The sequence below is a fragment of the Pristis pectinata genome, chromosome 21, assembly GCF_009764475.1.
Source record: "Pristis pectinata isolate sPriPec2 chromosome 21, sPriPec2.1.pri, whole genome shotgun sequence".
In the NCBI taxonomy this organism is placed as follows: domain Eukaryota; kingdom Metazoa; phylum Chordata; class Chondrichthyes; order Rhinopristiformes; family Pristidae; genus Pristis; species Pristis pectinata.
The window spans coordinates 18759795-18784291 of NC_067425.1; the positions used below are offsets into that span (position 1 = coordinate 18759795).

The 24497-nt window shown below is 43.0% G+C and overlaps 1 protein-coding gene across 9 annotated transcripts in view; it reads right to left on the reverse strand.

Moving 5' to 3' along the window:
* The window catches only part of pitpnm3 (PITPNM family member 3), a 422801-nt gene that overhangs the window by 73896 nt on the left and 324408 nt on the right, over positions 1 to 24497 (reverse strand). For all 9 annotated transcript variants that reach the window (XM_052035330.1, XM_052035325.1, XM_052035327.1 and 6 more), the window contains 5 exons: positions 23212 to 23401; positions 10518 to 10637; positions 9943 to 10127; positions 3661 to 3833; positions 904 to 1074 (listed from right to left, as the gene is read on the reverse strand). In XM_052035330.1, the coding sequence (XP_051891290.1) occupies positions 904 to 1074; positions 3661 to 3833; positions 9943 to 10127; positions 10518 to 10637; positions 23212 to 23401 (839 nt within the window). The remainder of the gene's footprint in view (positions 1 to 903; positions 1075 to 3660; positions 3834 to 9942; positions 10128 to 10517; positions 10638 to 23211; positions 23402 to 24497) is intronic.

The following is a 24497-nucleotide window of genomic DNA, read 5'->3' on the forward strand; positions in this document are numbered from 1 at the left end:
AAAACTGAAAGACATTCACAACCTTCTGTATTTTACTTCAGGAAACTATTACCATATCTTAACCTTTAGCCCAAGGGATGCCTCAGACACTGTTGTTTCCCACAGGCAAGTCATTTTACCTTGAAGATTTCAGCTAACATACCACAGTACTGGAGCAAAATCCAATGTTATATGAGAACACTGCGAAACAGGCAAAGAATAAACCTGCCACGATCCTTGCAGCCACTTGCAAATACCACTAACGTGTGGTCTCTGGAAACTGGTAAAAGCTAAGGTTGGACAGGTGTGCACAGGATTTCCACTCATTCAAAATATTTACAACCCAGAGACTGAAATCAACTAAAGTTAACTGAGTATATTTAAGCTTGTATTAAATCAGCAATGAGATTAACAGATTTATATTTTCTGTTATCATAAACTGAAACACTAACCTGAGAACATAACACTCTGTTTCTAAGTAAATAAATAATACTTTTTCATCAAACTTTGTTGAATGCCCCCAGTTGTAAGCAGAATAGCAAGAAGCGGATTCTGAATGGTTCTGCACATTGTCTTGGAATCAGAGAGTCATAAAGCAGAGAAACAGGCCCTTCGGCCCACCACGTGCATGCCAACCATTAGCTATCTACCGATAGAAATGCCATTTCCCAGCTTTGGCCCACAGCCTACTATGCCTTGGTGATTCAAGTGCTCACCCAGACGTTTCCTAAATATTGAGAGGGTACCTGCCTCCCACCACCCACATAGGCAGTATGTTCCAGATTACAACTATCCTCTAGGTGAAAAAAAGTCTTCCTCAGATCCCCCCTAAACCTCTCACTCCTCACCTTAAACTTATGCCCTCTGTTCTTCTCGCCCACCTCCTCCTTGTTCACCCTCCATGGCACACACAGAACAACATACCTAGGAGAGTCGAATTGCCATCTCCCAGCGGGTATCTCTGGTACCTTGGAACAGAAACTGGAGGCAACAGGTGGAAACTTTTCTCCAACAGTGGCTCCAGGCGAGAGGCAGAGGGATCAGCCGAATGGAAGAGGCTGTACACCTGGGTACAAGCGGGCCGTAGCTGAGCCACTGGAAGAAGAAAGAGAGAGGCATGAAGAACAGAAGCATCAAAAATTAATCTTCAATGTCACTGAATCTGTGAAATGTTGACTGGGAGCACGCGCACACACACAGTTACAATTGTTCATGCAAGAATAAAGTACGGTTAATGATTTTAATGGAGGTAACACAGTCACAACCAGAGACAAGCGATATTGCAATGGGAAATAGGAAATGAAATTGAAGGAAACTAGATGCGACAAAGGATAACAGTCCTGCATATTAACGTAGGCCCGTCTCAGCAGTAACAGGTCAAATTCATTAGACTCCCCCCTCCACTCTCATCATAAGCAAATGAGTCGATGATCAGAGATGTGGATATTCAAAGATCAAAGGGATTTAAACAATTAAAATAAAAAATAGTATTTTTACTTTAAACACATTTAAGTGCGAGAAGTTAATTACAAACATTAGGATTAAGTAAAAGAAAACACTTACCTGCACTTACTTTTTCAAACATGGTTGGCCACCAGTCGTGGTTTAGGTAAACCTGAGGGTCTGAATAAAGAGTGTACCCAGCCCCACAGCTCAGCACATCAGAGCTCTCCTGCTGAACTCAGTGAAAAGTGTTGTGATGGAGCAGAAAGTCAGATGCCCTGGCATTTTACTTTTCCAAACGTATACTTTATTCATAAAATATATTGTAGTACAATAGGGACATGTCATTTTCAATCAATGAAGCAAGCAATCCATTTTATTCATTTACAAAGCGTTGATGTCACTCATGCTTCACCCCCGACCAGTGTATCAGTGAAGTGTTGGAGAGATTATTGCACAGGGACCAGCCCCTCAGTATTATGCGGTGGCAGGACCCTAGACTGCGGTCCACACCAACAAAGCCTTTGTGACAGCTGTGCCAAGTTTCAGTGCATCCCTCAGCATGTCCTCCTGTATCCTGGAATGTGCCAACCAACAGCGTTTGATGACAGATATCCCTATGCACTGGAAAACTGACCAGCTTTGGGCAGACTGATGAAGACCACTGCATCCCTTTCTGGACCTGCTTGGCAAACACACAGTCCACCTCGAGGGCACCGTGCAGTGGGATTGTGATCCCGGCTGTGCAGGAAAGATCTGATGGGAGGGCCCCTCTCATTGCCAGCCAAGCAACACCTTGGTACTTGTTTGAAAGTTCTGGTAATAAGGCATTTTGCCAAATGACTTTGACAATCTCTTCAGAAAACCATCCAACAGTGCTTCCTTCTCCCACACAGGCTCCAGAACATTCCATGCATACCTTTGCCTGACTAATTTGTGACCTGAGATGTTTTTCTGCAGAAACTTTTCCAAAAGGAACAGGTGGAAAGGCACTATCCAACTGATTGGAATGTTCTGCAGGAACAAGGCCAGGCCCATCCTTTGTAACACTGGAGAGAGGTAGAACCTCAGTGTGCAATAATACTTGGTGTTTGTGTACCCAGGTTCTACACACAGCTTGACACAGCCACACACAAAGGTGGACATTATCAGGAGGCTATGATGGGTATGTTTTTCACACCAGCTTTCTCAGAAGACCTTTATATCAGGCCTTTATAAACACAATCCATGTTGGATCTCCATATGAAGTGGGAGATAGCTCAGATGACTGCACAGCAGTGGGGTACGGGCCACACTCATGCCATGTACAGCAACATCAAAAGCACCTCGCACCTTATGATGAGGTTCTGTGAGCCATGAAGAGGGAGTGCCATTCCCACACTCCCAACAGCTGCTTCACCCTGGCACACACTCCGGCTCCGGCTCCTCTGAATCAGATTCCCAGCACCTTCAGTTAATTGGATCTGATAGTGAAGGGAATGCGGGATTGGTCAGACCTAGCTGCCAAAGAACACAACTCACTCTTGTTGCAATTGACTCTGGCCAGTTCAAACTGGTCACGGGTGCAGTGGGTCTGGCTAGAAGACGGCAATGTTGTCAATACACTGGGTGGGCTTGGACTTGAGTGCCCCCTTCGCCTAGGATCATCGCCCCTCTCATGCCCATGTCCTTCCTGATGGATTCAGCCAAAGCCTCAATACAACACATAGACAAGGCAGAGGAGAGTGGGCAACCTTTCCTGACTCCAGATGCAATGGGTTGGTGCTGGCATCTGACCTCTAGCATGCTGCCACCTTCCACGCTGCATACACATGCATGGAAGCCCAAGCACAAAGCCGACCTACATCTGCTAATTCTACAGTGCTGTCTGTTAGTGAGCAGCATGATCCAGCCCAGGATCTGGTGCTGAACATTTGTCCAATCTGTAAAAAGAAAGCGATGCATTTGTGGACAGTTTCCTGAAAACCTGATCTGTTTTTGAATAATTACCAGATAAATGGATACAAATATCCAAATCAATTATACTGGAAATGCAAATTCAGTGGAAACTATCTAGATAAATCCATAGCAACTTCAATTTATTGAATTAGAAATTATTTGAATAAAAATTTTGATTATGTTGCCATCAGCACAGCTTGCACACTGCCAACCAACAATTCTATGGTGCAATTTGCGGTTTGCACATGCTTCTCTCTGAATGAGATTTTAATAGCTGTTGCATGCTAGAAAAAGTCTTACCATCTACAGAAGGGAGAACTGTCCACCTCATGGCCAAAACCAAGGCCAAAGGGGAACCAAAGAGGAAGAAATCAGAGACATCAAAATCAAATCGGCCTGGGTTTCCATCTAATATATTGGTGCTGTTCATCCTCTGTAAGTCAGGGTCATCGTTTAACGTACTGGAGTGAATTCTGTTTTTAATAAAAAAAATTAAAATGAATGCCATTATCTTAAGGGAAACATTTAAAATCAAAACTGATTTTGATCTTCTTATCTACATTTCCTTGCACACATTGAAATTTGCCATTTTTTGCATTTTAACTGAACATGAAGTAGTTCCAAGAAAAGCACAGATCAAAGAAACAGACCAGCAGTGAGCTCCATATAAAACAAAGCAGTACTGATGTAACTTACACTGGTCAAAAGACAACAGTCAGATTAAGGCAGCCAGAATACTGGTGAAACAGAAACATTAACTGGCATTAGGTTGAAGATGCTGAGGTGGAGAGGTTTGAAGAGGGTGATGTGTACATGGTTGTGGTTACAGTCAGGGAGTGTCATTCATGATTTTGACAGTTTACTGTGGGCAGGGCAAAAGCCTGATTTGGAAGCTTTGAAAACGAATTGACGGGAGAAGTGAAAAGGTTAGAGGCTAACTATATAGAACACAGATTGGCAATCTCCCACAAAGCAGCATGATGTGTGGGTCCACTGCTTTTGTTTCATACTGGCATCTCTTCCCACTGTTTCAATGAAAATGTTCAGGTTTTTTTGCATGGTATCTTAGGTATACTCAATCCAGTATGTCGCTGCACCATAGGCTAATATATCGATACAGCAAGTAATTAGAAAAACTAATAGAATGCTATTGTTTATAACAAGGAGAATTGAATACAAAAGTAGTAACGTTATGCTTCAATTATAGGGCATTGCTGAGATCACATCTAGAAAGTGCACAGTATTGGTTTCTTTACTTAAGGAAGCAATTCAGAGAAGGTTTACCAGAATAATACATGGAATGGAATGGTTGTCTTATGAGGTTAGGCTTATATGGGCTAGAGTTTAAAAGAGTGAATGGGATTTGATTGAACCATGCAAGATCCAGAGGGGTCTTGACAGGTGAATCTGGAGAGAACGTTTCCTCTTGTCAATGAATCTAGAACCAGGGCCCACTGTTTAAAATAGGGGCCCCCCATTTAAGACAGAGATGAGGTATATGTTTTTTCTCTCGGGGTCATGAGTCTTTGGAACCCTCTTCCTCAAGGTTTGGTGGAAGCAGAGTCTTTGTTTTTTTTAAGGCAGAGGTAGATTCTAGATAAGCAAGGGATTGAAAGGTCACTGGGTGAATCAAGTGCAGAGTTGAGGTTACAATCAGATCACCCATGACCTTACTGAATGGCAGAGCTGTCTGGAGAAGACAAGTGGTCTACTCTTACTCCTAACTAATATTTTCGTATGTTCAACTGTATATAATAATTATGTGAACTAACTATGTGCCTTGAGACTTCCTGTGCTAAAATAATTGGATGTAATAAGGGAAACACAGTAAATGTTAAACTTGAGGAATTGGCTCAGTGAATTCTTACCACAATTCTAGGAGGTCCACCCAAATATACCCAAGTCCAGCTGACATCTGGATTTCTATGGATCATTGTCAGGGATAGTAGCTTAGCCCACCCCAGACTAGACTAGTAACACCGGAGTAGTGGGGCTGCTGCTGACGCTTGCACACACATTCCCTATCCTCTATCCTCACTGGAACCCAGTGGTGGTGGTCCATCTGGGGAGACTAAATATACAAGGATACACAAGTCCCATCTAGAATGCCAGATGGGGAAAGGCTTGGTGCTGCCGGGGCCCAAGATAATAGCTTTTTACTCTTAGCCGTGTGGAGGAACAGAGGGATCTTGGGGTCCACATCCATAGATCCCTCAAGGTTGCTACACAGGTCAATAGGGTTGTTAAGAAGGCGTATGGTGTGTTGGCCTTCATTAGTCGGGGTATTGGGTTCAAGAGCCGCGAGGTGATGTTGCAGCTCTATAGAACTCTGGTTAGACCACACTTGGAGTATTGTGTTCAGTTCTGCTAGCCCCATAGAGCAGAAGGATGTGGAAGCTTTAGAGAAGGTGCAGAGCAGATTTATCAGGATGCTGCCTGGATTGGAGAGCATGTCTTATGAGGATAGGTTGTGTGAGCTAGGGCTTTTCTCTTTGGAGAGAAGGAGGATGAGAGGTGACTTGATAGAGGTGACTTGATAGAGGTGTACAAATTGATAAGAGGCATAGATCGTGTGAACAGTCAGAGACTTTTTCCCAGGGCAACAATGGCTAACACGAGGGGACAACATTTTAAGGTGTTTGGAGGAAGGTATAAGGGGAATGTCAGGGGTATGTTTTTTTTTACAAAGAGAGTGGTGTGTGTGTGGAACGCACTGCCGGCAGAAGTTGTGGGGACAGATACATTAGGGACATTTAAGAGACTCTTAGATAGACACATGAACGATAGAGAAATGAGGGGGCTATGTGGAAGGGAAGGGTTAGATAGATCTTAGAGCAGGATAAAATGTCGGCACAACATCATGGGCTGAAGAGCCTGTACTGTGCTGTAATGTTCTACGTTAATTCATTAATTATGGCATCATAAAGAAGACTGATAACAATGGTGGTTGGGGTGGTGGGGGTGAATACTTGCTGCCCTCCTGGCTCACATTTCTTTAGAGGGTGGGTCCACTAGAAGTGGCCCAGTGACATGGCCACCTGTGAGTGAATAAGAAATCAAGGAACCTCTACAGACGTTGGGACAGCTTCTGATGTCTCGGCGCGTTTATCCCTCCAGTGCCTGCAAGCTCTTGCTCCTCCAAAGTTTAAATTTAAACAGCAGCAAGTATGGCAGCTGAGGAATATTATAAATTAATTAATCTTAGTTAGCAGACTACAGATATTTCATTCAATTGGTCTAAAAAGGGGTAATTAGGAAGAAATTATTGCAACTTGTAAAAATGATATATTTTTTAATTTCCTATATAGTGTGGGTATGATAAATTGTGCCTTTTAAAATAAAGATATGTAAAAATGACTTGTGGCTCTTCATTAAAAAATCATGGAATGTAATAGTGCAATATTTGAGGTAAGTATTCAATAAATCATTCAGCTTTTAAATTGTATGCCCAAACTGTCATTTTAATACTGAAGGACTGTCAATAGAGAAAACACTATAAGACTCAATGGAATTTTATTGCTGGTTGGATTTTAATGCTTGCTAATGAGAATTGATTTCAAAAATATTGCATATGAATGGAATTTGATGCTGACATTAAAATCCCACAACGTATCATGTTTATATCACTTTCTATCAGTCTTCCTTTTAAATCTAGTTCAGGTGCTCTCAGTGTTTGACAAGGACATCAAGCTTTTCCAGTCATGCTTGAGTTAATGATAATAGTTTCTGCCTTTTCACTCTGATATTATGACCAATAAGGCTCAATAAAATTCTGTTTGATATTTTGAACTGCTTAATGCAGAAAAGATGCATGAAACCTACTGAATGGTAAGGTGCTCCACTGATTCAATCATTAGAAACCTATCATTATACATTGTAATACAGTATCAAGAACGCTTCAATTCAGTTTGAGTCAATGCCGTCCAAATCATTGTTTCATTGCTGAAATCATCACCTTATGTGCTGACCAGACTTGTAGGATTCCCACCCAGTTTCAAACTGAGAACGTTCGTAACCACCTCACCTCAAGACCATTCAGCCCACAGTGCACAGCTCCAGTACAGCCTTGGCGTCAGTGGGCAGGTGGGACTCTGAGGGAGCCGCCTTTCCACCTGCAGCAACCCAGAACTCCCACCAATACATTCCGAGAGTTTGAGCTCCATAAGATAGAGTAGAATTAGGCCATTTGGCCCACCAAGTCTGCTTCACCATTCAATCATGACTGATTTTTTTTCTCAACCACATTCCCCTGCCTTGTCACCTTAACCCCTTTCCAATCAAGAACCTATCAATCTCTGACTTAAACAAACCCAACAACTTGGCCTCCACAGCCCTCTGTGGTAACGAATTCCATGGATTCACCACCCTCTGGCTGAAAAAATTCCTCCTCATCTCAGTTTTAAAGGGACGGCATCCCTTTATACTAAGGCTGTGCCCTCAGATCCTACACTCTCCCACTACTGGAAACATCCTCTCCACGTCCACTCTATCCAGGCTTTAAGTATTCGGTAGGTTTCAATTGAGATTCCCCCTCACCCTTCTGAACTGCACTGAATAAAGGCCCAGAGCCATCAAACATTCCTTTCATTCCCAAGATCATTCTTGTGAACCTCCTCTGGACCTTCTCCAGAGCCACACATCATTCCTTGGAAACGTGGACCAAAATTATTCACCATCTTCCAAAAGCAGTCTGACCAATGCCTTATAGAGCCCCAGCAGTACATCCTTGCTTTTATATTCTAGTCCTCTCAAAATGAATGCTAACATTACATTTTCCTTCCTTACTATCAACTCAACCTGTAAGCTAACCTTAAGGGAATCCTGAATTAGGACACCAAAGTCCCTTTGTGCCTCCAATTTCTGAACTTCCTCCTCATTTAGAAAATAGTCTTCACCTTTATTCTTCCTACCGAAGTGCATAACCCCACACTTCCCTACATCGTATTCCATCTGCCACGTTTTTGCCCACTCTCCGAACCTGTACAAGTTCTTCTGCAGATTCCCTGCCTCCGCAACCTTACCTATCTTTGCATCGTCTGCAAGCTTGGCTACAATGCTATCAGTTCCTTCATCCAGATCATCAACGTGTAAAAAGTTGTGACTGACCCCTGCGGAACTCTACTAGTCACCGGCTGCCATCCTGAAAAAGACACATTTATCCCCACTCTCTGCCTTTTGCCAGTCAGCCAATCTTCTATCCGTGCCACTACTAATTTGCCTCTAACACCGTGGGCTCCTATCTTGTTTAGCAGCCTCATGTCGGCACCTTGTCAAAGGCCTTCATGAAGTGCTATTCATTTGCAGCATGCGAGTGTTGCTGGCAAGGCCAGCACTTGCCTCCCATCCCCAACATGTCCTTTAGAAGGCAGCAGTGAGCTAGCTTCAGGACAACTGCACGGGGTTGAGGGTGGTTTAGTGTCACCCTCATTGCTGCAGGACAAGAGTTACATGTAGGTCCTTACCCAGGCAGGATAAGGACAACAGATTGCCTTGCCTACAGGTTATTAGTGAGTCTGATGAGCAACAGCAGAAATCACCATTACTGACACTAGCATATTTCTCAGAAATTGCAATGCGTTAGTACAATGAACTTAAATTCCTAGATGCCATGGCGAGATTTGAAAATGTGCCCCTGGAGTTTGGATCACCAGCCCACCACACCATGTGCTGCTGACTTGTGACAAGACCTCCAGCATCTTTATGCCTGTATTTTCCCCATAACGTTTCACGTTGTTTCACAGATGACTCGGGAATGTGCTCCAATTCACTAAGGATTGCTATAAAAAAAATGGAGCAGACTGTTTGATACTGCATTGCAGCCCAGAGTAAACCAAGAATTCCTGTCCACTACTCCCTCTGTAATGAGTTCTTTTTCTTTACTGAGCTGGTTGGTTGAGGTACTGAGTAGAAACAACAGAGTGGACCTGGTTCTTGTGTTTAATCCAGTCCAATAAATTTAAAAACACCAGTTTAAATTGCTACACAAATAATCATAAGGTCTGGACATGATACAGGAGCTCAAATCCCGTTATTACTGTTGGGGACACAAGAGATTCTGCAGATGCTGGCATCTGGAGCAACACACATAAGTAGTGCTGGAGTCACTGACCTGCTGAGTTCCTCCAGCACTTTTTGTGTGTATTACTGTTGGGGAATTTAAGTTCAATTAATTACTTTAATTAATTTAAAATACATTTTTTAAAAAAGTAGTTTCAGGAGGTTAATTTGAAATACTTTTTTTTTAAAAAGTAGTTTCAGGAGGTAACCGTGAAACTACCAAATTGTTATAAAACCCATCCAGTTCAATCCCTTCCAGGAAGAAATTCTGCTGCCTTCACCCAGTTTATCCTACTTCAGAGACCAGAACCACAGGAATGCTGTGCACTCTTAATTGCCCTCTGAAATGGCCAAGCACGAAAATGTGTCAGGGAAGAACAACAAGTGATCTTGCCAGCAATACCCACATTTCTGAAAAATGGATTTAGAAAAGAACAATTATCTTACATGGCCCAGAAAAACTGCAGTGTTTCACCCTCCCAACAATTCCATTTAATTCACATTTGCAATCTCTGTCACCATTACCTTGACAGAAAAGCATGGTGCTGTGTTATGGTATCGCAGTCATAGGTAGAAGAGTCACTCTGTTTCCTTTGCAATAGCTTTCTTGGTTCCTTAGCTTCTATCCCCGAGATGTCAATGTTGCTTCTGCTAAGTCGTTTACTGGAGCTCAAGTCCGATCCAGGTTCATCTGTTAAATGTGTGTTATCCTGGCGTTGAATCAAAATAAGTGATTAGCAAACAGGAGGTGAAATCTGGTCATTAAGTCTCTTTGCAAAACATGATTCCAAAGAGGCAGATGGAAGTCCTTTTCCCAAATTGGATCTTTACTATCCCTCGGTCGGGTGAAGATCACTGTTTTGTTCACTCGGATAAGAAACGAAGGCTACTTGCCACAAAAGGGTTAATGAAGCTTTGATAAAGAAAGATACGTCTGCATTATACCAAACACAGCAAAGAGTGCAATGTCAATTTCACCAAGTTGACTAACTGTGTGATTCAAACTTATTATCCCTCTCTTACATATTGTCTGCTGGGTTTGAGGAAGTGTGCAGATTTAGTGCGTATTTACCACGATGTACCTGTAAAATTCCTGGTACCTGAATGCTACCGATGCTCCCCCTCCTGCTGCTGTTCTGGCTTTCACATGTTGTATGTGAACTGTAACACAGGGCGTCAAATCCCAGAATTCCTCCCACACAGTCACCAATTAAGCAGACCTATTGGAGAAGGAACAGAAGCAAATGACAATCACCTTTAAAAGACACATAGACTCCAAGCTGAAAGGAGGTCGTACCAGTGTTCATGCTGCAAGCCACTACAGTACCTCGTGGCACATATTGGGACAAACAAATGCACAGGGCTCCAGTGTAATTAGCTCTCCCCATATCTTTAAACCTCACAATGGGGGAGTCAAGAAGTTGGTTCTATCCAGTGCAACTATCACTCTTCCACGTACCAATAGGCACAATAGGAGGGCAAAACATAATAGCTGATTTCAGTCTATACAATTACCATTCACATCCTACAGCTTACACTGGGATAGCCAACCGTAATAACAATTTATCCCTCTTCGAATTATCATATGCCATGAACATCAACCCACAGTAAACGAACCAGATGAAATAACAGTTCCCTCTCTCACACCCCCACCCCCCACAGGTGTCCTCTTTGTGGCCATAATCACATATCAGGGGATATCACACTACATTTCATTATATTTAACAAGACAACTATTAATTCATGCCCAATACTTGGCAGCATGACTGTAAATCATTGCCCACAGAGAAGTTTCCATTTCCCTTGGAGAGCTACATCTTATGCTGGAGTGCTCCCCTTCAAGCCTTGGCAGTTTGCCAGGCACTGCTCAGCAATCCCATTTTCCCAAGTCTCTGATCTTAACCTTGACCCCTGTCATACTCATAACCTCAACCCTTCCAATTTTAGTGCTGCAAATCCTACTGTTCCCCTCCACTGACCCTCCCAGTCAGCATTACCCTCCTGGTAATCACCAACTCCTGATTGTCCTTCCTGGCCATTCCACACACCCAATTTCCCCTTCCATGGGCATCCCTGACTCCTTGGAGTAGAAGTTTGTCCTTGGCCACACGTGGCAAACTCAAGACACAGTAACAACTGTACATTCCATTCCACTTCTAAAATTCCATTCCATCAACGGAACCAAATTCACAGTCACTTAAACACATGCAACCAAGGACAAATTTCTAACCCAAAGATATATATTTTTTTTTAAGGACTTGCCTGAAGACAGGCAACAGCGATGCAGAGGGCCGACCTACAGGCAAGCTTCCTGGTAATGTCTCAATGGGAAATTCATCGGGTTAATGAAGTCAGTAGTGTAACATTTGGTTCCCCATGGGGCTGTCCATTCAGTGGCAGAAATGTGCAACAGCACATTTTTTAGCAAAATTAATTTTTACCCGAATGTTTATCCATTGAAAATGGCAAAGCCATGAGCCACCATTGGTTATGAACAGGGTGCTCAGTAAATGGTGGTTTGTGGCGCTGGGAGTGTGCCACACACGTGGAAAGATCTAGTGGTTTATCTCCAGTTCACCAGCTTTGGTCTTGCAGGAAGCATAGAGAGGCAAGATGCTGCAACAACTAGCACTTCCTGGCACGCCACACTGACAATGCGCAGTGAAAGCTTCAGTAGTGAAAGTGACATAGTGGTTAAGTTACTGATCTAGTATTCAGAGGCTTGCAACTTTGTGATCCAGAGATACATGTATGGATCCTCCCACAACAGCTGAAGAATTGAAGTTCAGGTAATTAAATCAATCATGCAATTAGGGATTGTTGTAACAACTCATGTCGTTCACTACTGTCCTTCAGGGACAGAAATCCGTCATGTTTACCCAGTCTTGCCTATATGTGACTCCAGATCCAATAACGTTTTTAATTCTTAACTACCTCTTGGGATGGGAATTGCCAGCGACATCCACTTTCAATGAGTAAATAAAAACAAGTTTAAATCTGCAGATAACACGCAACACGAGTCCTTACAATCAAACAAATAAATGCATTACACAGTTATTCAACAACCTTTTTTTTTAAATGATTGGTGCACAACTTCAGTGGAGATATCTACCAAGCATAAACCTGCATTATATGTTAACTCTGCAGTCACTCCCTCCGCTACTCAGGAATGTTAGGAATGATTTTACTTCCAACCTGCCCCAGTCTAAACATGCAGCCTGCCTGTCCGAACTGAAGACCAGACCTGACATCAGGCTCAGACCAGAGGTGATCACGGTGTTATTCTCTGCTCATCTTAGTCCAGAGCAGTTGCTACATGGAGGAGACCTCTGATGCTTGCAACAGAGCCATATAACATGGCTGGCCTGTGGGCTTAGGCTTAGGGTGTCCAATGAAAACGTTTGTTCATTCACCCAGCTACAGACCATTAAAATCACACCTGAAGTTTACCCACGACACTTCACCCTTTTCTCATGGTCTTCAATTTTAATCGCTCTGAATAAGTGGCAAAGTTCTTATAATACCATCTGCATGCCTGTTACTTCCAACATCAGGGAAGCATCGGCCTTGTTTGACTCAGGCTCTCACCCCCTACACCTCCAGGATTCTGATCACAGGGCCCAAATGCAACTTCCTCAAGAACCATTCCTTGAGGTCCAAGTAACAGAGACTTGGATGGGAAGCTGAGAGGGGACTGGGGTTGAAACCAGGGAGTTAAAAATCACCCTGGTCTCACACTACCAAGGTCACTTCTTACAGCTCCTGTCTATTCGTTTCCTCATCAATGTTAAAATCAAGGCAGCTGTTCCTATTTATGCATAAAAGCTGTCCGTAGTTTCTCTTCACCATGAACATCAGTGGCAGTGACTTAAGAGGCAAACAGATACACATAAGTATCAGACTGCAAGATCTTTGAAGGTTCTGGTGTCATCACAAGTTATTGGGGAAAATAATATATAGTTAACGATCAGCATTCGAAAATACAGGTTTATGTTATTCGTATATGCACACTATTTTTTTAAATATTCAGGATGAAGGATCCAAGGATTATACTTCATTTCTGATGCTTTTTTAAAGCAGGGATGCTGACAACAAGGATGTTTTATACAGTTTTTATATGATCATGTCTCCTCTGCACATAATCTTGGAGTATAATCCATGGGTTCACGCCTAAGAATTAAGCTAGATGTTACACAGGTTTAGGATTGGGGGCAGAATTCCATGGCCCCTTACCAGCCTCTGAAACAGGGTGGGGGAAATCACAAAGTGTGATTAGCCCATGCCATTCAGTGGATGCGAACAGCCTGCCAATTCACCGCAGCCTACTGACTGGAATAATTATAATGCTTAGCCAGTGCTAACCATGCTGTCTACTGACTGGGTGTTTCATTGGGGCTCCAATCCCGTGAGCTGCTCATACTGATGAAGGTGGCCTGCTTAAAGGAGAGGTGCACTGAACCTGGAGCTTGTTCTGGCAGAAGCTGATCCAGGAAATGAGGAGGTCACTGGGACAGAGAAGTAGGACTGGAGACCTTGGTGGAGAAGATGGGCAGGAGAACAGGTGAAGCGGGAGAAAATAGCCCTGGAGGTCAATGCTAGGGAGAGAGCTGCAAGAATCTGGACACAATACACCAAGAATTCTCACAGATGGTTAACGCTGCTGAATTCAAGTTCCATATGCTAGGAGCTACATTGCCAGCTTTTGGCACTGCACAATTTACTCCTTCCATCAACTCTCACCTCCTAACAATCGCTGTCAAACAGCACTGATTCCAGATACTCACATGTGCTGCTTCACCATCACACTCACTGCCTCCCCACTCAGCCAACTATTCAACTGTGACACTCACATCACACTGTCACAGACACACTTCTCTTGCAGGGCATAATGAGGCACAACTTGAAGCAGAAACAACTTAGCAGAAAAGAAAAAGGCATATCTGCAAGTCCTGAACTCCACGTCAAAATCAGTACGTGTCACTGCTGGGATGTCTACCAGAGCCCTGGCTCGCAATTGGGCTGAAAGCATCGAGAAAAAGGTTGGAGCCTTATACCTAACCCTCCAGCTCAAAACACACTCACCCCTTGATCGACACCAGCTTTATTCCACCCTTGATAGGAGCAGGAAGCTGGATAGGGTACAAGAAAGATGGTAATAAAAAAAACTCAATTTCATATTCATGGCCACCAGCTCACCCTCATTCACTGTGTACAATTTGGGAGATAACACTGAGGTGAGATTTATAGGTGGTGAGATACCAAGGCAGGAGAAATGGTCAGCAAAGGATCAACCAACTCAGTCAGTGATGACGTCATTCTTGGTGATGGATCCCGAAGTCCCCTGACCCACTGCTACTCAATGCTCTTCTAAGTAGAGTTTAGGATGGAGGAATACGGAATCATCAGCTGACAGTGGATAGTAAGTGGTAATCAGCTAGATGTTTGCTGGCCCATGTTTGACCTAAGGCAATTAAATTGCATGGGGTCTTCAGTCAATGTTGAGGAGTCTCAGGACCAGTCCCTCCCGACGATGGACTATTGCACAGCCCTTTCTGGTGGATCCATCCCGGTGGTGACATGGGATGTATGGGGGGACCATAATGGAGGAGTCTAGATCTTTGGCTGAAAGGCATGACCCTGACCCTAGCTTTTGCTTGACTAGTTTCCATTGCTCCAAATTATGAAGTAGAGCTTGTCTCGAGTTGGATTGAGTTCCAAATAACCGATTTTCTCAAAAATATCAAGATTCTCCTTTTGGATGGTTAAAAAGCGAAAAAAAATAGAAAACAAGGATTTTTAAATTAAAAAAAAACTGGCTCTTATCAATCACAATAATTTTTTAAAACACATATCAAGTTAAACGACTCAATTAGTTAATGGCTTCAGTATTCATTTCCCCATCATTGAGGATCCGTGCAGTAATTGATGGAAGTAACATTGTATCACAAATCGTGGGCAGCATTGGCATTTGAACTAATTGAGATGAATATGATAGTGTGCAATAATTGCTCACTACACTTAAAAGTCTGGGACTATATACACACATGTACATATGCATGCATACAAATGTAGCAACCAAGCATGAATCAATAGCCCAAAGCTCTGAGGGTACGTATATGTGTTCCTAACTGCCTAGGCCTTTAAAAATAAATCAGGTTATTTTGTGTACACAGTGGGAAACAGAAAATCAAAGGCTGCTTTTATCTTTTTGAGACAAGCAATCAATCTTATCTCCAGTCAGAGTAAATCACTTCAGTCTTGATTCACTCTACAATCTCTTCCTGTCTTCCAATCCACCAGAAAAAAAACTAATCCCACAGCTATCTTTAAAAACCTGTCCTGAGCATAGAATGTTACCACATCTTATGACGGGATTGTGTCCAACCCACAATATCTGTGGAGATTAAAAGCAGCGTCATAAATTTCCTCTGGAATTGTGAACAGAAAATGTTAAACAAATGCTAAGTTTGTATTAACCTGTACAGGCAGTATAGGCTGTGCACTGGTGGGTACTCAAAGTCATTTCCTGTTGGATCCTTCCAGTTTTAAGAAAAAAGAAACACAATTTAAGCCGATAAGCCTGAAAATGCTTTTAAAAAATTAAAACAGAAACACTCGAGCCAAACGTGCAACACAAACACATTTAACTCAGGATGGTCAGGCAGGTGTACTCAAAGGTAGTTGTGGCTTTCACTCATAAAAATTGACCAAGTCTCCCATTTCAGCAATCCATGAGGAACCACAGGATTTCTAAAAAAAACCTTCGAAGCTGAATAATCTCCTAAAGGAGTCCTTCATACAGAGAAATAAATAAGACCAATTCTAGGATACAATTTGCTTACCTGGTCTGCCACACTATACGCAGAACTTTCACAACAAACATAAGAGAAGAATTTTGCATAATGCTGATAAAATGAAGAATTCTTCCCCTTCAAAATAACTGACCTGTGAAATTTGATAATGTGCTCATTAAATTGAACAGTGCAAGGAGTTATAAGGAATAGATCACACACAGATGATACAATCAAAAGGGAAGGGTTTGCATAAATCAAGTGTCATGTGTGTATTTTTTAATTGTAGAAAGGGTTAGAACATAGAATATTACAGCACAGTACAGGCCCTTCGGCTCACAATGTTGTGCCGACATTTTATCCTGCTCTAATATCTAGCTAACCTTCCCTCCCACATAACCCCCCACTTCTCTATCATTCATATGTCTATCTCAGAGTCTCTTAAATGTCCCCAATGTATCTGCTCCCAAAACCTTTGCTGGCAGCGCATTCCACACACCCACCACTCTCTGTGTAAAGAAGTTACCCCTGACATCCCTCTTATATCTTCCTCCAATCAACTTAAAATTATGTCCCCTCATGTTAGCCATTGTCACCCTGGGAAAAAGTCTCTGACTGTCCACTTGATCTATGCCTCTTATCATCCTGTACAACTCTATGAAGTCACCTCTCATCCTCCTTCACTCCAAAGGGAACAGCCCAAGCTCACTCAACCTTTCCTCATAAGACGTGCTCTCCAATCCAGGCAACATCCTGGTAAATCTCCTCTGCACCCTCTCTAAAGCTTCCACATCCTTCCTATAATGAGTTGACCAGAACTGAACACAATACTCCAAACGTGGCCTAACCAGAGTTCTATAGAGCTGCAACATTACCTCGCGGCTCTTGAACTCAATACCCCGACTAATGAAGACCAACACACCATACGCCTTCTTAACAACCCTATCGACCTGCGTGGCAACCTTGAGGGATCTATCGACAGGGACCCCAAGGTCCCTCTGTTCCTCCACAGTGCTAAGAGTCCTGCCTTCAAATTTGATCTTCCGAAGTGTATCACTTCACACTTATCCGGGTTGAACTCCATCTGCTACTTCTCAGCCCAGGTCTGCATTCTATCAATATCCTCTTGTAATCTACAGCAACCTTCTCCACTATCCACAACACCACCAACCTTCGTATCATCAGCAAACTTACTAACTCACCCTTCCACATCCTCATCCAAGTCATTTATAAAAATTACAAAGAGCAGGGGTCCCAGAACAGATCCCTGCAGAACACCACTGGTCACCGACCTCCAGGCAGAATACGCTCCATCTACCACCACCCTCTGTCTTCTATGGGTGAGCCAATTCTGAATCCACACAGCCAAGTTTCCCTGGATCCCATGCCTCCTAACTTTCTGAATAAGCCTTCTATGAGGAACCTTATCAAACGCCTTACTAAAATCCATGTACACCACATCCACTGCTCTGCCTTCATCAATGTGTTTGTCACATCCTCAAAGAATTCAATCAGGCTAGTAAGGCACGACCTACCTCTCACAAAGCCATGTTGACTGTTCCTAATCAGCCTATGCTTCTCTAAATACCCATAAATCCTGTTTCTAAGAATATTCTCCAGTAATTTGCCCACCAATGAAGTAAGACTCACTGGTCTGTAATTCCCAGCATTACCCCTACTCCCTTTCTTAAACAAAGGAACAACATTTGCCACCCTCCAAAATCATCTGGCACTACTCCTGCAGCAGTGAGGACGCAAAGATTGTCACCAAAGGCAGAGCGATCTCTTCCCTCGCTTCCCTTAATAACCTTGGATATTTCCCATCTGGCCCCGGTGACTTATCTATCCTAATTTTTTTCAAAAGTTCTTGCACATCCTCTTTCCTCACGTCGACATACCCTAGCATATCAGCCTGTCGTACACCATCCTCACAAATGTCAAGGTCTCTCTCACTGGTGAACACTGAAGCAAAGTATTCATTAAGGACCTCCCCGACCTCTTCCGACTCCAGGCACGTTTTCTCTTTTATCCCTGATCGGTCCTACTCTCAATCTAGTCATCCTCCTATTCTTCACATATGTGTAGAACATCGTGGGGTTTTCCTTGATCCTACTTGCCAAGGACTTCTCATGCCCCCTTCTAGCTCTCCTAAGTCCATTCTTAAGCTCCCTCCTGGCTACCTTGTAACTCTCTGGAGCCCTGTCTGATCCATGCTTTCTAAACCTCAGGTAAGCTTCTTTCTTCCTCTTGACAAGATATTCTACATCTCTTGTCAACCACAGTTCCTTCACTCTACCATGCCTACCCTGCCTCAATGGGACAAACCTATCCAGAACCACATTCAAGCATTCCTTAAACAACCTCCACATTTCTGCTGTGCACTTCCTCAAGAACATCTGTTCCCAATTTATGCTCCCAAGTTCCAGCCTAATAGCATCATAATTCCCCCTCCCCCAGTTAAATATTTTCCCATATCATCTGCTCCTGTCCTTCTCCGAGGCTACGGTAAAGGTCAAGGAATTATGGTCACTATCTCCAAAATGCTCTCCCATAGAGAGATCTGAAACCTGATCAGGCTCATTGCCTGGTACCAGGTCCAGTATGGCCTCTCCTCCAGTCAGCCTGTCCACATACTGTGTCAGGAATCCTTCCTGTCCACACCTAACAAACTCCGCCCCATCTATCCCCTTTACACTAAGGAGGTGCCAATCAATATTAGGCAAGTTGAAGTCACCCATGACAACAACCCTGTCATTTTTGCACCTCTCCAAAATCTGCCTCTCGATCTGCTCCCCAGCATCTCTGTTGCTATTGGGGGGGGGGTCTGTAGAATACTCCCAATAGAGTGATCACTCACTTCCTGTTTCTGACTTCCATCCACACTGACTCAGTGGACGATCCCTCCAGGACATCCTCCCTTTCTACAGTTGTGACACAGTCCCTGATCAGCAAAGTCGCTCCCCCACTTCTTTTACCTCCATCCCTGTCCCTTTTGAAACCTTTAAACCCCGGAACATCCAGCAGCCATTTCTGCCCTCGTGACAGTCAAGTCTCTTTAAAGGCCACCATGTAATAGTTCCACGTACTTACTCATGCTCTAAGTTCATCAGCCTTGTTCCTGATACTTCTCGCGTCAAAGTAGACACACTTTAGCCCATCCAACTGACTGCAATTTTGCCTTTTCAACTACCTACCCTTCCTCACAGTCTTCCTACACTCTGCATCTAGTTGTACACTAAATGAACCAACCTCTGACCTATCCATCACTATGGTTCCCATCCCCCTGCCAAACTAGTTTAAACCCTCCCTAACAGTTCTAGCAAACCTTCCAGTTCAGGTGTAACCTGTTCCTTTTGTACATGTTGTACCTTCCCCAGAAGAAATTCCAATGATCAACAAGTCTGAAACCTTGCCCCCTACACCAATTTCTCAGCCACGCATTCATCTGCCAAATCATCCTGTTCTTACTCTCAATGGCATGTGGCGGAGGCAGCAATCCAGAGATTACTACCCTTGAGGTCTTGCTTTTCAGCTTCCTACCTAAATCCTTATATTCCCTCTTCAGAACCTCATCTCTTTTCCTGCCTATGTCATTGGTACCAATATGTACCACGACCTCTGGCTGTTCACCCTCCCCCTTCAGAATGTTGTGGACCCGATCCGAGACGTCCCTGACCCTGGCACCACGGAGGCAACGTACAGTGGTATGCAAAAGTTTGGGCACCCCTGGTGAAAATTTCTGTTGCTGTGAATAGCTAAACGAGTAAAAGATGATCTGATTTCCAAAAGGCATCAAGTTAAAGATGACACATTCCTTTAATATTTTAAGCAAGATTACTTTTTTAATTTCCATCTTTTACAGTTTCAAAATAACAAAAAAGGAAAAGGGCCCGAAGCAAAAGTTTGGGCACCCTGCATGGTCAGTACTTAGTAACACCCCCTTTGGCAAGTATCACAGCTTGTAAACACTTTCTGTAGCCAGCTAAGAGTCTTTCAATTCTTGTTTGGGGGATTTTCACCCATTCTTCCTTGCAAAAGGCTTCTAGTTCTGTGAGATTCTCAGGCCATCATGCATGCACTGCTCTTTTGAGGTCCATCCACAGATTTTGGATGATGTTTAGGTCAGGGGACTGTGAGGGCCATGGCAAAACTTTCAGCTTGTGCCTCTTGAGGTAGTCCATTGTGGATTTTGAGGTGCGTTTAGGATCGTTATCCTGTTGTAGAAGCCATCCTCTTTTCACCTTCAGCTTTTTTTTTACAGACGGTGTGATGTTTGCTTCCAGAATTTGCTGGTATTTAATTGTATTCATTCTTCCTTCTACCAGTGAAATGTTCCCCGTGCCACTGGCTGCAACTCAAGCCCAAAGTATGATCGATCCACCCCCGTGCTTAACAGTTGGAGAGGTGTTCTTTTCATGAAATTCTGCACCCTTTATTCTCCAAACATACCTTTGCTCATTGCAGCCAAAAAGTTCTATTTTAACTTCATCAGTCCACAGGACTTGTTTCCAAAATGCATCAGGATTGTTTAGATGTTCCTTTGCAAACTTCTGACACTGAATTTTGTGGTGAGGATGCAGGAAAGTTTGGAGAAAAAAGGGTGCAGAATTTCATGAAAAGAACACCTTTCCAACTGTTAACCACCACATTGGATCAATCATGCTATGGGCTTGTGTTGCAGCCAGTGGCACGGGGAACATTTCACTGGTAGAGGGAAGAATGAATTCAATTAAATACCAGCAAATTCTGGAAGCAAACATCACACCGTCTGTAAAAAAAAAGCTGAAGGTGAAAAGAGGATGGCTTCTACAACAGGATAACGATCCTAAACGCACCTCAAAATCCACAATGGACTACCTCAAGAGGCACAAGCTGAAAGTTTTGCCATGGCCCTCACAGTCCCCCGATCTAAATATCATTGAAAACCTGTGGATGGACCTCAAAAGAGAAGTGCATGCAAGACGGCCCAAGAATCTCACAGAACTAGAAGCCTTTTGTAAGGAAGAATGGGCGAAAATCCCCCAAACAAGAACTGAAAGACTCTTAGCTGGCTGCAGAAAGTGTTTACAAGCTGTGGTACTTGCCAAAGGGGGTGTTACTAAGTACTGACCATGCAGGGTGCCCAAACTTTTGCTTCGGGCCCTTTTCCTTTTTTGTTATTTTGAAACTGTAAAAGATGGAAATAAAAAAGTAATCTTGCTTAAAATATTAAAGGAATGTGTCATCTTTAACTTGATGCCTTTTGGAAATCAGATCATCTTTTACTCGTTTAGCTATTCACAGCAACAGAAATTTTCACCAGGGGTGCCCAAACTTTTGCATGCTACTGTACCATCCAGGAGTCTCTTTCACGTCCGCAGAATCTCCTGTATAGCATTGAGGCTATCAATGTATGTTGTGTTCTAGTATTGCATATCACAATTATTCTTCTCAAATTCTTGTAATATCCAAAGTTATTTTAGTGTTTTATATTATATTAGTGTTTACATAGTTTTAATAAATTTTAAAAGTGCTCCGGGTTGAATGGTTCTCAGCTGTGTTAGTCTTACCTCACCTGGGGTAATTCAGGCTCAATTCGGAGAGTATGTGTAGCAGTTAATTACCTAAAACACCAGTCAGTAACCTGCAACCATCTGTCCTTATATGGTGCTGTGACATGTGGAAAGAATTGTGGCATCATCCATTGTGGATCACTTTTCTCCTCATTTTACCAATTCTGACGGAGGGTTTTTGGCCTGAAACTTTAGCTCAGTTTTCCTTTCTACTGACGCTACCGGACCTGTTGAGTGTTTCCAGCATCTTCTGCTTTTATCTTTGGACCAAATAATTGGCAGTCACGTTAATGTAACACTACAAACTGCAAATGCCCATCACCTATCTAAATAAAGTGTCAACTGGAAGGAAAAATAACTTAATTTTCCATCATTAACCACTCATACTTCATGGATAAAAGAGGAAGCCAAGAACACTAAAAGGTGATGAAGGGCAATAAAGAAGATGTTAAGATGAGGGACAAATCAGCATCCTATCCTCTTTGAGTATGGTGTGTGGGAACTGCAGCCCTCCATGGCCAATTGAAACCAAATCCAAGCTCCTTCCAACTGGGAGCTGCCTTGGAGACAAGGCCAGGTTTCTCCAATCTCAGCTGCTGATAAGGATTTTCACCAACCAGGAAGGAAAAGGTTACCACTACACCCATCTGCTGGCAGGCTCCAAGGCAAACGTTACTTGACCAGAAGTCGATCTTCATGTGGCAGAAATGTCTTGTCCACATTGCGACGGGCAGACATCCGAGGTGTGCCAGTTGTGAAAAGTTATTGCACTCATTACTGCACCACAACCCTCCTGACACTTTCCAACTTCACGGTTTACGTACATTAGAAAATATAGAATCAAAAAGAAGGAAGTGTTCAGTGCATCCAAGTGGGTGCAAGTATGATAGATCTCAATTAGTTTCTTCAAATGTTGTTAAATTCTCTTCTTCAATCCTGTGTCCATTGTTTTTGAACAATCCATTCCTTACGTTCACCACCCAGTACACAAACTATCAAAGTATTATAAGAATTTCCCATTGTACTGTAAACTGATAACGAGTGGCTATGCTGGGAACATCAATTCCATCCACCACATTCGGCTGCTGGATGAGCAGACTCCGATAACCCCTTTTATTTCCTTCTACAGCTGCTTCACTCTTTTGCCTGGCAAAATTCTGCAGCCGCAGTTACCCACCTCTCACAATGGTTAATTACACTGGGGAGAAATAATTCTGGTCACTTAAAGGTAAAGGGAATGTGCAAGACCCAAATATATAATCAGTGACATGGTATGGCCTTTTCATTCTACTTCAACCAAAAGAGGGGTCTAGGTTTTATTTGCTCAACTTGATACCAACAGGGACATTGTAAGCCGGAACTATTAATTGCACCTTAATAGTTATTGTGGTTTGAACAATTGTCCCTTGGCGTTCTGCGTTTCTCACCTGCTTTCAGGATCCAAGACTAACCTGGCCATTGAATCCAATCCCATCTTCTGACTTCAGAAACTCATTATAAATCTGGTTCGTTCGGTTAATCACTGTTGCAACTGCATCCTGATACTGCGGTGAAGAGATTGCGAGCAGGGGCAGCGCAGCCAGTGGAATGTGATCCTCATTGCTGCTCAGACAACCTTCATCATAGCTGTAGGGATTTAAGCTAGACAGGAAAAGAGAAATTGAAGTTCATAAAGACAAATAGAAAGAAAGATTATACCGTCCTTTTGATCTCAGATGTGCTGCTTAAAAAAAGCTATTCAAAGCACGTTTCCCCAAGAGTCATCACATCTCTGCCATCAGTCCCACAATCATATTTTTTGTTTCATTTAAGGAATAGATAATGCTTATTCCAAGTTTATCCACAGGCGTATTACCTTAGTTAGATGAGAATAAAACACCATCTGTAAACTGCCTTCTCCCAGCATTATTTTTTAAATTTATTACCTCTTAATATTTTGAAATTTGCCTAATAAAAGACAGTGAAAAAACATTGCAGAAATGCAACATCATGCTCAAAGAAGAACCACTGAGTGTGGGTGGTAATCTTCAAAGCAGCTGCTGGCACAAGGTCCCGGCTGATTTATTAGTTAATCCTTAAACATCTTTGGTGTGTTTCAAAAAGCATTCATTGCTCTCTGTGCTTGAAGGCACAGCACTGAAACGACACTGGCAGTGGTAGAAGAGAAATGCACAGTTATACTGGGCATTTGCAACATAATGGAGTGGAGCTCACATTTGTTTATAAAAAGCATCACTTATCAGTGTGTATCTAAATGAAAAAGATTGGACTGGACAGTTAAGTCCTTTGAATCAGTAAAACAAAAAATAGAATGGTGATATACTGCTCACATTTCATTAAACAGGTGCATAAAACCACAACTGATGAGATGAACCAAACTAGATTCAGCCCAATGCCCGGACTAACCTGAGCCACATGAGCTGGCTCTGGGAAATGGGCAGCAAGGTGTCAGTGGTGACCAGACCTCAGGCAGCCGACTGTGGAGAACCTGCCTCCAGAATGTCCTGAACAGCCCTCAACAGGAGGCAAAGGTACAGGCTGAGCCTCGCCTCTTGTAACAGAACATAGGACAGGAACAGGGCCTTCAGCCCATCACATCAACATGAGCATGTTGCCAATCCAAACTAACCCCAGTTGCCTGCACGTAGTCTATATCCCTCCATTCCCTGACAGTTCATGTGTCTGTCTAGATCCCTCTTAAACTTTGTTTTTGCATCTGCTTCTTCTGCCTCCCCAG